Source organism: Mesoplodon densirostris, chromosome 5 (genome assembly GCF_025265405.1).
Source record: "Mesoplodon densirostris isolate mMesDen1 chromosome 5, mMesDen1 primary haplotype, whole genome shotgun sequence".
Taxonomy (NCBI): Eukaryota; Metazoa; Chordata; class Mammalia; order Artiodactyla; family Ziphiidae; genus Mesoplodon; species Mesoplodon densirostris.
The window spans coordinates 66,294,516-66,310,475 of NC_082665.1; the positions used below are offsets into that span (position 1 = coordinate 66,294,516).

At 45.7% G+C, this 15,960-nt stretch overlaps 1 protein-coding gene across 1 annotated transcript in view; it reads left to right on the forward strand.

Annotated features, from left to right (window-relative positions):
• Positions 1-14,181, forward strand: part of ARHGAP31 (Rho GTPase activating protein 31) — a 114,658-nt gene extending 100,477 nt beyond the window's left edge. Inside the window, exons 11-12 of the mRNA XM_060098971.1 lie at positions 6,675-6,952; positions 8,897-14,181. Coding sequence (XP_059954954.1) covers positions 6,675-6,952; positions 8,897-11,338 — 2,720 coding nt within the window. The 3' untranslated portion in view covers positions 11,339-14,181. The remainder of the gene's footprint in view (positions 1-6,674; positions 6,953-8,896) is intronic.
• The last annotated feature ends 1,779 nt before the right edge of the window (positions 14,182-15,960 follow it).

Genomic DNA, 15,960 nt, shown 5'->3' on the forward strand with positions numbered 1-15,960 from the left:
TAGCTGCCCTAGCGGTGAGAAAGAGCATCCTCCTCCCAATTTCCTTTTAAAAAAAAACACGGGGAGGACTCTGTGTTTGGGCCTGCTTGGGTCACATGCCCAGCCTTGGACCAGTTACTGTTGTCAGACTAATAGGGTTCTAAGATTGGCCAACTGAGGGTCCCTGGGCCGTCTCTGGAGTGAGAACCAACAACCAACTGTGAGTCACACAAAAGGGAAGTAATGAGAGGAAAGGATGGCTGAGAGACAAACCAATAAATGCTCATTGTGGTTTAAGAATATTTCTATTTCAATTAATATTAGCTAAACCCACGCACCTATAGTCACCTAATCTATGACAAAGGAGCAAGAATATACAATGGAGAAAGATAGTCTCTTCAATACGTGGTGCTGGGAAAACTAGACAGCTACATGTAAAAAAGAATGAAATTAGAACACACCCCAACACCATACACAAAAATAAAAATTAATATAAACTAGCTTTTCTGATCACCTATCATGGTGTCAGGCACTGTCCTAAGTGTTCTACATGTATTATTGCATTTCTTCTCACCACACTCCATGAGGTATAGGTAGTTACTATTACCCCCATTTGCTTAGAGAGGAATCTGTTAACTTGCCCGAGGACTCATAGCAAGGAAGTGTAAAAGCCAGGATTTTAATCCAGATTTTTAAAAAATCCATGCTTTTAAGCATTCTGCCATGATCCCTCACGTGTTTGCTATGGGCTGTAGAGTTAAAACGATTGTTAAGATGCAATCCCTTCCCCCAGCAAGCTCACAAACTAGAAAGGGAAACTGAAACTCTGCACCCACCTGCAGCACAGGGTCAGCTTGTGGAAGTAGCCTAACACCTTCCTTGGGCTTTTTTTTTTAATTGAAGTATAGTTGATTTACAATGTTGTGTTAATTTCTGCTGTACAGCAAAGTGTTCAGTTATACACATATATATACACATTCTTTTATTATATTCTTTTCCATTTGGTTTATCATAGGAAATTGAATATAGTTCTCTGTGCTATACAGTAGGCCCTTGTTGTTATCCATCCTATATATCATAGCTTACATCTACTAAACCTAAGCTCCCGCTCCATCCCTCCCCAAACCCCTCCCCCTTGGCCACCCCAAGTCTGTTCTCTGTGTCTGTGAGTCTGTTTCTGTTTTGTAGATAAGTTCATTTGTGTCATATTTTAGATTCCACATATAAGTGATATCATATGGTATTTGTCTTTCTCTTTCTGACTTCCTTCACTTAGTATGATAATCTCTAGTTGCATCCATGTTGCTGCAAATGGCATTATTTTGTGTTTTTTTTTTTTATGGCCGAGTAGTATTCCATTGTATATATGTACCACATCTTCTTTATCCATTCATCTGTCGATGGACATTTACGTTGTTTCCATGTCTTGGCTATTGTAAATAGTGCTGCTATGAACGGAGGGGTACGTTTATCTTTTTGAATTAGAGTTTTGTCTGGATATGTGCTCCTTTGGGCTTTTTGAATGAGGGAGAGCGTAAGTACCCAAAGTATCATGAAAGGGGTGTTCAGAAAGGACTTCAGTGGCATCTAAAAGAAGCAGCCCTCTCAGGAGGATTCCAGGAACACTTCTCAGAAGTGGTGACATTTGGGCCTTCATAAATGGGTAGGACTTCCGCATGCACAAAAGATGGAAAAGGGCATTATGGGCTGAGAGGTGCTGACTGTTGTGAGAAGTGTATAGATTTTGGACCCCAGCTGGGCAGATTCAGATCTGAGCTTCACCACTTTGGGGCAGTGTGACAGCTGGTTGATATCTCTGAGCCTGTTTCTCTTCTGCAAAGCAGGGATGGCTCCTATCTCAAGGGCTGGGATGAGGTCCGCATGGGAAAATATTCATGAAATGCCTGCTCAGGGTGTGGCCCTCAGAAGATGCTCAGTAAACATCAGTCCCTTTCCCCTCCCCCTTCCCTTCAGGATGGGGCACAAGAGGAGCAAAAACGTAGGGGAATTAAGTGATGCCCTGTCTGGAGAATGCTCCATGGGCTGCTGTGGGTGGAACAGAATGAGGGTTAGAAGAGGAAGCGCAGCCTTTGAGGAGAAAAGTGTTTCCAAAGGCGTTTATGTGATTGGCTGTCCTTTCCAAAAGAGAGGGTCCCCAGGCCCCAAGGGGTTTTTGGCAGACAGTGTGTTACTTTTTTTCCCTCTCTCCTTCCTTCTCTCTGTAATTCAGAATACCCAGTCTGTATCAAATTGGTCTTGGAAAGACACTGATGGAGACTCCAGTCTGCTTCCCTGACTGTGATTAGTGGCAGCCAGGGCACCCTGTAGGCGGCAGCCACGTGGATCTAGGACCAGTGGCCAGAGGGAGATGCCAAAAGTTTCAGCGACAGCAGAGGGCCCCTCACCTTTCTCTCTGATGGAGTTAGGTTCACGTAGGTTACTTATCTTCTTCCATAATTATTCCAAATGAAGAACTTCACCTTCCTTAGTAAATTATTTTTTCTTTCTTTTGTACGGTAGCAATAGGTAAAAGAAATAGAATTAAAGGGCCTCCCTGGTGGCGCAGTGGTTGAGAGTCCGCCTGCCGATGCAGGGGACGCGGGTTCGTGCCCCGATCCCGGAGGATCCCACATGCCGCGGAGCGGCTGGGCCCGCGAGCCATGGCCGCGGGGCCTGTGTGTCCGGAGCCTGTGCTCCGCAACGGGAGAGGCCACAGCAGTGAGAGGCCCGCGTACAGCAAAAAAAAAAAAAAAAAGAAATAGAATTAAAGACAATTTTCCAGGTTACCTGATTTAAATTTTTAGTCACTCTGCTCAAACCCGTTCTTCTACTTTTGGCCAAACTAGGCAAAATTCCAGTGCAACCCAAAAAGTAAGAGATACCAAGTAAGTATTGCATTATAACTAAAGTGTTGAAAGTTAGATCACTGATCGCTTTGAATGAAAAAAAAGGTTATTCAATTAGTCATAATAATGAATTATCTGACTTCTACCTGATTCAAGGCTACGTCTTGGTAACCTCCATCCTTGGGTTGGGGGGCGGGGCGGGGGGTGGCGGGAAAGGACCACAAACTGGATCCTTCTGAAAGGGCTGACTTACAAGCTACAACTAACACTCTCTGGGTCCCCTTCTAGAAATGCTTATTAGAGGGAGGTCAGAGTAACCATATAAATTTAAGGAGGCCTGATCAATCAAACTCCAGAATTACCCTAAGAGATATTAGGAGTTGCCTCATTCTTCTACTGAAGAATGTACAAAAGGATTCTTTTAAATAGTTATATTTTAGTGCATCTGAAACAGGAGTCTACCTACAAAACTATGTCTTGCCTATCTCATAAACCCGTACTTCTGTAGTTAAGGTACAGGCCAAGCTGCTGTCACATAGAGAACAAAACACAGTGGCTCAAACAAGATGGGAGCTGATTTCTATCTTGCATACCAGAGGTAGGTGGATGCGCTCGGGGAGATGCTCTGGGGTCCCAGGTCCCTTCAGCCATCCCCAGGGGTGTTGTTCCTGCCTGTGTGGTCAAAGTGAGCGCAACAGCACCCCCCACCACCACCACATTCCTGCCTGTGGGAAGGGGGTCAGGGGAGGCGCCCAAGCAGCTTCCACTTAAGGGTGGACCCAGAGGTTGCACCCGTCACTTCCACCTCCATCCCATCTGCCAAAACTCACATGGCCATGCTGACCTTCAAGGGAGGCTGAGAAGTATCGCTGGCTGGTTGGCCAGGTACCTAGCGAAACCTGAGCGGCAGGGAAGGTTCTATTTCAAAATGAGGAAGAGAATGGATACTAGGGGACGTTAGGAGTCTCTGTCTCCATGGTCGTCCACTTCATAATGTGGATGCGTAAAGCATCGCATGCTGGGAACCTGACAATGCCCTTCCCTTCTGAGCTACAGAGACTCTTTTATAGCTTACAAGTATCCAGCAACCACATGTATTGGACTCCTAGGCCCTTAGAAGATAGTTTCTAGACATAGATGCTGCCTCTATCCTGAGGAACTTAACCCAGGGATGGGCACCACATACAAGTGAAAAGAAAATGGTAACCTGATGGCTTGGCACCGCACAGGTTATTACAGTGAGTGCTTCAGGAAGTGGAGGGAAGGAGAGCGAGGTCTGCGGAGGATCCAAAAGAAGTGTTATTAGGTTAGCGTCTTGAAGACTGGGTTAGAGTCGAGTCTCAGGGAGGACCAGAGCAGGGGAGTATAAGGCCTGTCAGGGGTAGCAGGTCTGCTCAGTGTCACGCAGAGGAGTGGAGAAGAGGGGATGTGTGGCTGAGCCAGAGTGAGGAGGGCTTTGAGCAGGACAGTGAGTGATCTGAACAAGCTCACATGTCATGCAGACCCTTCCTCCACTCCTCACTTTAAGAGTCCACAGTCAATGAATGGAAGACCCTGAGCTTTACAAAAAGAGACGCTGGCAAACATCCAACTAAGAGTTCTTAGTAAAATGGGAAAAAAATATTTTTAAAAATATATTTTTTAAAAAAATCACTGACGCATTACCCTTTTACCCAGAAGTTTCACTTCCAAGAATTTATTCTAAATAAATAGCTGCACAAGTACAAAATGTTTATGCATATCATGGCATTATTTGTAATAGCAAAAAACAGGAAACAATCCAAATGTCCACCTCTAGGAGATGGATTGAATAGCTAAGGTGCATCACTCACAGTTGAGTCCCATGGAGTCCATAGTTTTGTGGGCCCAGCACCATTTCCTCAAACTCTTGCTCATCTGTGGGGGACAGTTTCTTTGCACCCAGAAGGCATTGCATCTGAAGTGTCTGCCTTGTGTTTCTGGTTTTCTGCCTTGGGGCTTTTTCTGAAGGGAGGAACTCACCCAGCCCTTGCTCAGGAAAGCCTAGAAGTATATGGAGAGTTAACTGAGGCAGCTCTCACCCAATAGGAGATGGGAGTCGGGGGATTAATGCCCCAGCCGTACACCCTTTGGTGGCATAACTATGGGGCACATTCCTCGTGGTTCTTCAGAGGGTCACCAGGGACTGAGTTCTGGCTGCTCACTGTGGTAAAACCACTTATTGATTTTTCCCCCATCACTGTCTCACCTCCTCACTCCTGCTTCCTGGGACCACCTTTCAAATAAGCGACCTGCTGCCAGGACCTTGGCTCAGGCTCTACTTGGAGGGGAACTCAAACTAGCCCACATCCTAAAGAACAGTTAACCTACTTATATTACTAATACGGCATAGATTTCAAGATACGTTCTTAAGTGAAAAAAATGCAAAACATGGAATAGTATAAATCACAGGCTATAATTTGTGTAATAAAGGTGGGGAATAAAAAATATATGGTACAAGTATCTGCTTATATATGCGAAAATGAACTATGGCAGAATAAACCAGAAACTAGTAAACATGGTTGTCCATAGGAGACAGTGGGGGGTGTGGAACAGAATGGAAGCAACAGGGATGAAAGCAAAACTTTTCTGAGACCACTTTTTTATATAATTTTAACTTTTCAACTCTGTAGTTATTTTACATATTCAAAAATTAAGTTAAATTTCAAAAAACAAGCCTGCTACGTGATGGGCAGAGGAAAATAGCACTTTGTCAGTTCTGAAGCATTATTAGTTCTGACATCAGGATGCTACTACTGGGTCTGATTTCAAAGCCAGCACCGTGGTCAGAGGCCTTATGGCACCAGCATAACTAGTGGCAATGAGAAGAGTTCATTCCCAGTCAGTAAACTTTTCTGAGCTTCTACTGTATGTCTGACACTGTACTAAGTGCTTTGCCTCTCTAATCTACTTTATCCTCACAACAGCCCTGTAATACATTATTATATATTATTATGCCATGGTATCAAGGTTACAAGATTCATTGAGAACCTAGCATCTGAACTCAGGTTTCTTTAATTCCAATGTAAACAATAATGATATCACTGAGGATCTGCTATGTAACAAGCACTGTGCTAAGTACTGAGTCTGTAATCCTACATTGTGGAAACAGCCCTATACAGTGAAATAGGACCTTCCTCAGGCAAGGCAGTAGGGGCTAAACATGAAGTCTGCCTCCCTCTCTAGTGTCTTGGTAGATATTTAAGATCAGAGCTTAATCACTTTAGATATAAAGATACAGCCAAACTGATGTGCAGATCACCCCTGGGAAGAGTCACACAGGAAGCTGCAATCATAATCATAATACATCTTTGTAGCTTGGTGTAAATCACAGGTTTCTGTGACCTTAGACAACAGGCAAAAGATTGGATTAGCACCAGCTTTCTCAACCTCAACACTATTGACATTTTGGACTGGGTAATCCTTGTCGGGGGTGGTCTTATGCTTTGTAGCATATTTAGAAACATTCCTGGCTTCTGCCCACTAGATGCTGGTAGCCACTCCCCCCACCCCCACCCGGTTGTGAGAACCAAAAGCATCTCCAGACATCGCCAAATGTCCCCTGGAGAGGGGAGGCGCAAATGGTTGCCAATCGAAAACCACTGGACTAGATGATCTTCGAGGTCCCTCCCATCTCCAACAGTCTGAGACTCTGGGACCAGAGGACAGATCTTTGGTAGGAGGAAAGGGTAAAGAATGTGAGGGAGCAGTGAGCTGGGAGAATTCCCTCCATCCATGTGACACAGAACTAGTCCAGGACAAAGACTGTGCGGGGAATGGCCTCTCTTGAATGGAGTCTCCTTCCACTGATAACTCTCATCCTCATTGCAGCATCTGTACCTAAGAAGGCAGCTCTTGAGAATATTAAGCCAGGACCAGATGCAGTGAGAGCACTGGAATGCAGCAAAGGCCTTCCCCAGGAGCCAGGCGGCCAACTGGAGAAGAAAACCTCAGAACACTCCCTAGGCTCTCGACATTCAAGTGAATTAGAGAAGAAGTTGGATGCAGAGAAGGCGGTGGAGGAGGGTGGAGAGACTGGCCAGGTGGAATGCAGCGCTCTGCAGGAGAGCCCTGGGGCCAGAGGCGAAGCAGCGTTTCTCCATGAGATGGTAAGGTGGACTCACTGCCTGGTCCAGCCAGTAGGGTCCTCTTTTTCCCAGGGACTCTTGGTACAGGTTTTTTTTTGTTGTTGTTTGTTTGAAGAACCAGTTTCTGCCAAAGGGACTTTACGGCACAGGCTTCTAATCAGGTCTGGGATTTTTTTGCAGTGAACTTATCAGGGATCCTATGGTGATACAAAGTAACCATCCAGCTCAGATTCCCTAGGACCGACTCAACTCTAAATATTTCTGACCTGAAGTCACCATAAACCAGTAACATGTCCTGGGAATGTAATGACATTCAATTCTGGAAGCAGCACAAAACCTGCTTCTCATGTCCTGGTCCCAAACGTGATGACTATTCATGGGGGCCAGCTCTCTTCTTCCAGACATCCTGGATGGACAGTTGTCTATGTTTATTTGTAAAAATCTTCTGTAAGATTTTCAGGATCTATTCCTTCCTCCTATGGCTCTGGAGAACTTAAAACATGATGCCAGAGCGTACTAAACCTTTTCCACTTTTTAGAGGTGGGATTTTCCAAGGTCTTTTGCGGGGTGGGGGGGATATTCTTGCTCAAGATGAAATCGTGAGGAGGTTTTCCAGGGACATCCAGGGAGGAGTCTTGCATTTGAGAAATAGCTCTGTGACCTGGAGGAGTGTGCCAAAGAGGAAAAGAAAACACTTTGCCTTTTAACTTGCTTCCAGGAACTTGGTTTCTGGGACACGCACGAAAGGCTTGTGGACTGGGAGTTAGGGTAGTGCAAGCACACCGAAGTGGCCTCTGGAGAGCTGAATAAGGGTTCCCGTAAGGTGTGTTTGTATTTATAGAAGGAGAAGGTTGCAAAGAGTATTATGGGGATTGAATTTGAGGAGGGATCAAGTATGAATGACATTGCTTTGAGAAGCAGATGAAGTTAATGCTAGAAGGAGAACCAGGCTGGATTCATGGAAACAAGTAAGAGCAGCAATTCATTCATTCATTTAAAAACATGTATTAAACACCTATTTTGTGTCAGACACTCTGCTGAGCACTGGGATCACTGCAGTGTACAAGACGGTCACCATCACTGTCTTCTTGGAGCTGACAGCTTAGTAGGTGAAAGGTCATTAACCAAGTCTTTTCTAGGGTGCTATGGAAGTATGAGTTCTGTGGGAGCATATAACAGGGGGATGCAACCTAGTCAGAGGGAGGAGGGGGGTCAGGGAAGACTTCTCTGAAGAATAGATATTTAGATTGAGAACTTAGCTAGGAGAAAGGGGTAAGGAGCAGAGTAGGAAGGGAGAGACTCTCAGGCAGAAAGCGTAAGATGTGCCATGAATTTGAAATGGGAAAGAGCACGAAACATTCAAGGAACAAGAACAAGGCTGGAGAACGGGAACGTGGACTAGAGAAAGTAAGGCTCAGAGCAAAGCAGGAGCCACGTCAGGCAGGGTTGCTTGGAAGGGATTTGGAGCTTAACCTAAGGGCAAAGGAAACTCTTCTGATTTGCTCAGAATTTTATCTTTTAAAGGTCACTCTATGCTGTGAGGAAAGTGGCTTGGAGAAGGGCAAGACAGGAGGCAGGGATGGCAATTAGAAGGCTAGTCTGTGGCAGACCAGGCGAGAAAAGATGGTGGCTTAGACTAGAGTTGGGGAACCGGGGATAGAAATGGAAGGCTTTCAGAGCTATTTGGAAGGTCAAGTGAATAGGACTTGGTAAAGGAGACTCGGATTTTCCCTTAATTTCCCCAACAGGACTTGGGGAAATTAAGAAAGTACAGTTAATGATGTCATGGCACACGGTAAGCATAAATAAACAGCCACAGTTATTACTAACGCTGTATCCTTTGTGTGCTGAGGTTAGCGCCGCCACGCACTGCTCCAGTCCCTAGACTCTCCCTGGGAAACAGTGCGGATGTCCGCGCTGAGAGAGTCTTTGGTTCTAAGTAATCAGTTTCTTGATGTTTTTCAGGATGAAGATGATCTGGCCAACACCCTGATCTGGCCTGAGATTCAACAAGAGCTGAAAATTATTGAATCTGAGGAGGAACTCTCCTCCTTGCCACCACCTGCTCTAAAGACAGGCGCGATTCAGCCTATTCTTGAGTCTAGTCCAGGGCCTTTTGCTTCCCCGGAGCCTCCTGGGAGCCTGCCTTGTGGCTCCGCCCCAGCTCCAGTTTCCACCCCTCTGGAGGAGTGGACTAAGGATCCAACCAATCAGAGCACACAGGGCACTTCCGCAGCAGCCAATAGAGAAAAGCCGGCGACAACCAGCATCCTGCATAGATCCGAGCCTGAAAAGGGCCAGCGCCCAGACCCCGCCAGCCTGACTCCTCTGGAAATGGTTCCATTTGAGAAGTCTCCTCCACAAGCAGCAGCGGAGGCGGGGGGCCCAGGGAATCCGTCTCCTCTGCTCCTGCCTGCTCCTCCTCCTCCGCCTCCAACTCCTTTGGAGGAGGCGCCTCCAGTCCAGCTATTGAAGGGTGGCCCTGAGAGAGAAGACTCGTCTGGGAATTTGAGAACAAACCCATATAGAGATCAGCTAAAGTCCAAAGGCAGCCCTGGGATCCCCAGTCTTTGTCAGGGAGAGGAGGCCTCTTCAGAACAAAGTGAAAAGCAAAATTCAAAGAATGCTGCTTCTGAGGGCAAAGGCTCTAGCTTTCCAAGCCCAACCAGGGAGGTTGAGATTTCCCCACAAGGAGAGGAGGATGTAGCCCACTTAGTACAGGAGCCCTCAGACTGTGATGAAGATGACACTGTGACCGACATTGCCCAGCATGGCCTGGAGATGGTGGAGCCCTGGGAGGAGCCCCAGTGGGTGACAAGTCCCCTGCACTCACCCACCCTTAAAGATGTACAAGAGGCCCAGATGCAGGGCCCCCAGGGCCACCGACTGGAGAAGAGGCTTTCCCACAGGCCCAGCCTTCGCCAGAGCCATTCTCTAGATGGCAAAACCACGGTTAAGAGCCAGTGGACTCTTGAGGGTTCCTCCTCCAGCAGCTGTGCTAATCTTGGAGCAGAGAGGAATTCCAACCCTCTGCAGCCCTTGGCACCCAGGAGCGAGATTACTGGATGGGATGAGAAAGCCATGAGGTCCTTTCAAGAGTTCTCTGGCCTGAAAAGGACAGAGGTTCCTCACAACCAGAAGGGACCAGGTGGTTTGCAGCCCAAATCAGCAGAATCCAGCCCTGTCAGTCCAGCAGAGGGAAAGGAACTGGGGACACACCTGGGGCCACACAACCCTCAAATTGAGCAAGGTAGTGATCCTGGGCCAGAAAACAGCAAGGAGAATTCACCAGGTGTGCAGGACAGCACCTCACCGGGAGAGCATCCCCCAAAGTTACAGCTGAAGAGCACTGAATGTGGGCCCCTAAAGGGGAAAAATAGGCCTTCTTCTCTCAACTTGGACTCTGCCATTCCCATCACTGACCTCTTCCGGTTTGAGAATGTGGCCTCATTTGGTTCACCTGGAATGCAGCTCTCTGAGCCAGGAGACCCAAAGATCACATGGATGACCTCATCTCACTGTGAAGTAGACCCCTGGAGGGTTTACTCCCAGGACTCTCAGGACCTGGACATTGTTGCTCATGCCCTGACGGGCCGCCGTAACTCAGCTCCTGTGAGTGTGTCAGCTGTGAGAACCTCCTTCATGGTCAAAATGTGCCAGGCCAGGGCAGTCCCAGTCATCCCACCCAAGATTCAGTACACCCAGATCCCACAGCCCTTGCCCTCTCAGAGCTCAGAGGAGAGTGGGGCTCAGCCCCTGGAGAGGAACCAAGAGGAACCCGGCTCAACTGCTGGCACCTCTCAGAAACTTGCCCAAGATGATTCTCTCTCCTCCTTGGAAAGCCCAAAGGAAGAGAAACCAAAGCAAGATACAGGAGCCATTGAGTCCTTGCCAATGGATGCCACTGCATCTCGCATGTGCGAGGGATCCACCCTTTCTCCAGAACCAGGGTTAGTTAACCTGCTCTCCACTCAGGATGCGGCAGTGCAATGTAGAAAGCGCACATCAGAGACAGAGCCATCTGGGGACAACCTTCTTTCTTCCAAAATAGAGCGACCGTCAGGGGGTTCTAAGCCTTTCCACAGGTCAAGACCAGGAAGACCTCAGAGCCTCATCTTATTCAGTCCTCCTTTCCCCATCATGGACCACCCGCCCCCCTCATCTACAGTGACAGATTCCAAGGTCCTGCTGTCCCCCATCCGAAGTCCCACCCAGACAATTTCCCCTGGCCTTCTTTGTGGGGAGTTGGCAGAAAACACATGGGTCACACCAGAAGGGGTTACACTTAGGAATAAAATGACCATCCCTAAGAATGGCCAGAGACTGGAGACCTCAACAAGCTGTTTTTACCAGCCCCAGCGGAGATCAGTGATTCTGGATGGCAGAAGTGGGAGGCAAATAGAATGACATCAGTTCACCTGCTGGTGTCAGAAAATGTCATGATTCATCTGGAAGTTATTACAGAGGCAACTTGCCTTTATTCCAGGCAGAGGTTATCCAAGTTTGGGCTTATTTTGGCCTCTTCTCTTTCTTCAGCCTTTTGACCATTTACTAATTAGGCCATTTGCCAGAAGAGAGGTCAAGGGAAGGACCAAGAGATGACATTTAAATAAGCCTATTTGAGCAGGCAGGGAAAAGTCAGGTTAGGGAAAAGGATGAAATGCTGGCTTCCAGTGATATTTGGGGCTTATAAGTTGCATCACTCCCCCATTGACATTATCTAGTACTGTTGAGAGCTGGATGTGATAATGTCTTTTGAAAGAAAGAAATCCTTTGCCCGTGTTGGAAAATGTTGCTATTGAGGTTTGAAGGCCTCCTATTTACTTCATGCTTTTTAATGCTCTTTAAAGCATGTGTTCTTTTAGACCACTTTTCTGATAAGCTTTGTAAAAGTGTACTATCCAGAGTAGAAGCAGGTTTGGAAATGCAAACTAACGTACACTTAGTACATCCAGGTGGGTGAATATAGCCGTGCTTTCCCTGGAATCCCTGCAGATCTATCCCAGATGGCTCCATATCCCAGCATAGAAAATCAGAATCTATACTCGAGAGCAAACTCTGAGACTGGCACAATCCAAGAAGACTTTCTGGCTCTGGCTTTTATTAATTTGGGACTCCAGCTGCCATGATCCTGCCCTGTGATTTATAAATCCAGTAGTCGGGCAGGGTGGGGACTGAGCTGAGGGTTACCTCAATGAAATGTGTGAAATCTTCATTTAGTGTGAGATAGTGGTCTGCTCTCCTTCCAATATCGGAGTTCGCCAACAGATTGTCATCATAGAGGAAAGCCTCACACATAGGCAGAACTACCCTCCAAACGTTAAGTGTTTAAATCGGTGGGACCTTCACAGAAGACACCTCTAGCTCAGTTTCACTCTCCTTCCACACTAGGCTGGGGCCCGAGTACCAGAGAGGATAAGGGGGGAGCCCTAGGGGGAGCCCTAGGAGGAGCGGGATAGAACCTTTGCAGGGTGGCCATCACTCCCGCTTGGTGAGAACTGCCCTTCTTGAAAATGTATTTCATTTTAACCAGTGGGTACCTTCCTTTCTCCCATTGGTCAAGAGCAGATTTGGGACACCCCTCCCCCTTCCATAATCCCCCTCATCCAGCACCCACCCCAGGCACTCAAATTTGCTCTTCTCCTGTCTATATGCAAGCAGAAGCAATAAACCAATCTGATTTTATTTCAGTTATTTAGAACTTCAAATGGTTCTTTCCTTTTCAGCTGGAGAGAGGAAGAATTAACATAACCTGCTGGCAGATTTTTGGTGCTCTTCCAAAAAGGGCTTCACAGGAGCCCTTCTCAATGCAAAACCCATCAGGGTATCAACACTTTCAGACCTTCTAAGACAACTATCTTGTTTGAGAAACAAAGAAAGATAGGACCTATTTTTAGCTCTATGCACCTCTTCTCAGGTTCAAGGCTGGCTGAACTCTGTCCAGAACCTCAGTCGCTGCAGACATTTCTCTAAGAGCTCGCAGTACCTCTGGGTAGACCTCACAACCAAGGCTGGCAATGGGCTGGGTAGGGGCTGATCTGAAGTTACCTCCTCCAGTGAGAAATTGGAAGCAGATGTCCTGCAACAGATATGTATTCCTCTCTCCCTTCTTCTCTGAGAAGCCTTACAGAGAGTTTTGAAATCTTGTCCTATACCTTTTAAGCCAGTGTCTGTGACAGAGATAAATGGCAAGCCAGCCGACGAGTTCTGCTCTCAGAGGGCACTGAGTGAGCAAGGGGAGCAGTTAATAGGCCTTTGGTCAGTGGTTTTTGCATTGGGTGAGCAGACACTGGACCAACAGCCAAGGAGATGTAAACCCGTAAGAAAAGTCCTATGGTATAGCATTTTTTCCCTAGGCAAGAAAGGTGAAGGAATATAGTGGTGCCAGATGAGGAAAGCCGTGTTTAGGAGATTTGAAAAGTACATTTCTGCCTTATTAGAAAATGTGGCAGACAGGCTTTATGTCAGTATCAGTACACTGTGGTGTCTCCATTTTGATAAAGACCATGATCCAGTTAGGATGTGAGAGGGAGGGAACTGCACTTTGCTTCACCATCAGAACTCTGAGCCAAGTAATGAAATATTTAAACTATTTTATGATTATTTAAAATTTCTGTAACACTTAGAGGATATATTTTTATTTGAGGATAGACTGAGAAGCCACCATTTACATAACGAGTTCAACTTGAGGCACCTATGTAGATTTATTAAATGACTGCCACGTTCCTTAGACTCTGACATCTTTCATTTGTAGCATCATCTTCAGAAGTGTGTGTGGATGTCATCCACATGTCATCACACACACACAGAGTGTGTGACAACTGTCTGGAGATATTCCCTACTCTGAGCTTTCCCAGCCAATCAATCCAGAAGGCCTTGGAAGCTGACTCACCTTCTTAGTCAGTGTCCTGCTGCTAAAATACGGACCTCTCCATAATCATAAACTTCCTGTGAGCTGGGGCTAGCCTGGCACTGATGAAATTCCATTCCATGACAAGGAAAATTCATTACATTTTCCCCTTGAAATTGTTCCCCCCAAATCTCCTGAGATTACCTATTTGGTCATCCACTTGGGACTGAAAAATGAACCCCCTGAGAATGGCTGGATGGAAATCAGACTGCCTGCTTCCATCTAGGGGAAGGAGAGAAGAGGTACTGCTATTTATAGGAGGATCTACATGGTGCCCTAGAAAGGGCTACAGAAACAAATTCTCAAAAGGCACCTTCAAATAAACTATGAGTCATCAAAATGGGGTGGCTGATTTTAAATGCTGAATTTAAAGTGAAATGCATGCATATTCTAATGTTTCCTTCAGTGTTAATGGTTGCCTAATAAGATAATAACCTATATTTATTGGCAAAATGGCCCTCCCAGGCCAACCTTTTTTTTTTTTTTTTTTTGCCAAAAGGTAGCAGGTAGAGGGAATTTAGTTTTTATTCTCTGCTTCAAATGGAATATGAAGGGTCCTGATCAAAAACCCCGTTAAGACACTGTTAGCCTAATCTAAGCCCTAAAATTCAAAATATTGGCCAAGGCAAAATTCTGAATTCTGGGGAGATTAAAAATGTAAACATCATCATCCTCAACAGACAATATTTATCAAGAGCTTAGTAATATTGCACTGGGTACCTCAGAACTCTGAAATTCTTGAAGAGTCTAATGAAAAAGGGGAGAGGGATGGTAGCAAATGAAACAGCCTATAAGCAACCAGGAGCAAGATCTCGAACCATTAAGTTACCAAATGAAAGCAGCAGGGGAAAACAGGTAGCAACTTAGCATCTTTTAATATGATTGCTAATAGTGTTCAAGTTACCTACTGACTTTAATCAAATTAAACACAATTACAAATCCAGTAGAAGGTACCAGGAAGACATTCAGGTGTTGAGAATTTTGCTTTGATCACTTAAAAACTTAGAGAGTGGTAACTAAGAATAAATAGTTCTGAGGTTTTGCATGGTCTTAATTAGTTTGGCTGTGAAGTCTTGTTGGATCTCGGCAAATGAGCCAGGTAACATCAGGGTTCCATACTCCTTGAGAGGGGGTTTTAGACACTTCCATCATCACAAAATGGGTTAACTCCTGTTGATGATGAAGCCATAGGTCCAAGATAAATTGTTACTTTCATGTCTAATATTTAGCACATGATAATCACGTTTGCCTGAAGTTGGGTGGGTCAGTCGATTGTCTACACGGGCCTTGTGTTCTGCCTGAAGAGCTACTGGGAAACCTAAGATTCATTTGTCTGGGATTGGAATGGGAGAGGTTCAGGGTAGGTCCAATTCCCACCAGGATTGATTAGGACTACATTCTACCATGGCCTGTCCTATCTGATGACAACATGAATCTTGGGGTTAAATGTTGCCAGGAGTATGATTTCAGGCATTTCAGCAGGAAGGTCAGTTCAAAATGTGGAATGACAAAGCATGTGCCCTCCCCTGTCAACACCTTTCCTAGCAAAGTTAGACCAGAAGAGGGAGCAAGCACCTTTCCAAGCATGGAGAGGAATGGGAGATGGTAGAAGGGTGACTGCCTAAGATCAGGATAAGTCCAGATAGTATAAAATTGGGGCCACCACTGATCAACTGGCACACATTTAGTAGCGTTGAAGTTCATGAGCAATGCAGGGGTCACTTCTATGAGGATGAAGGAGGATGTAGTTACATATAAGAAACCTATGAAATACAGAGCCATGTGTTTTACTGGATGAATCACAATGCTTTGCATTAACTTAATGCCATAGTACTTCCTGGCTTATAATTCTGTAAGGTAAAGCACTTTCTCAAAGGAGTCTATTAGAAAGCCACCTGATTTCAGCTGTTTGTTGAACTTGACAAATATGTTTCCAAAGATATAATCAGAATGTTTTTCTATTGATTAAAAAAGCATAAATATTAAACCTACCCTTAGAGACATTTAAGTGTAATTAAAACATTGTTATGCTTTAAAAATATACTCTAATAAATGATATAAAACATAATGCTCATGACGGCACTATGAACTAGAGGACATGGGATCAGCAAAATCAATA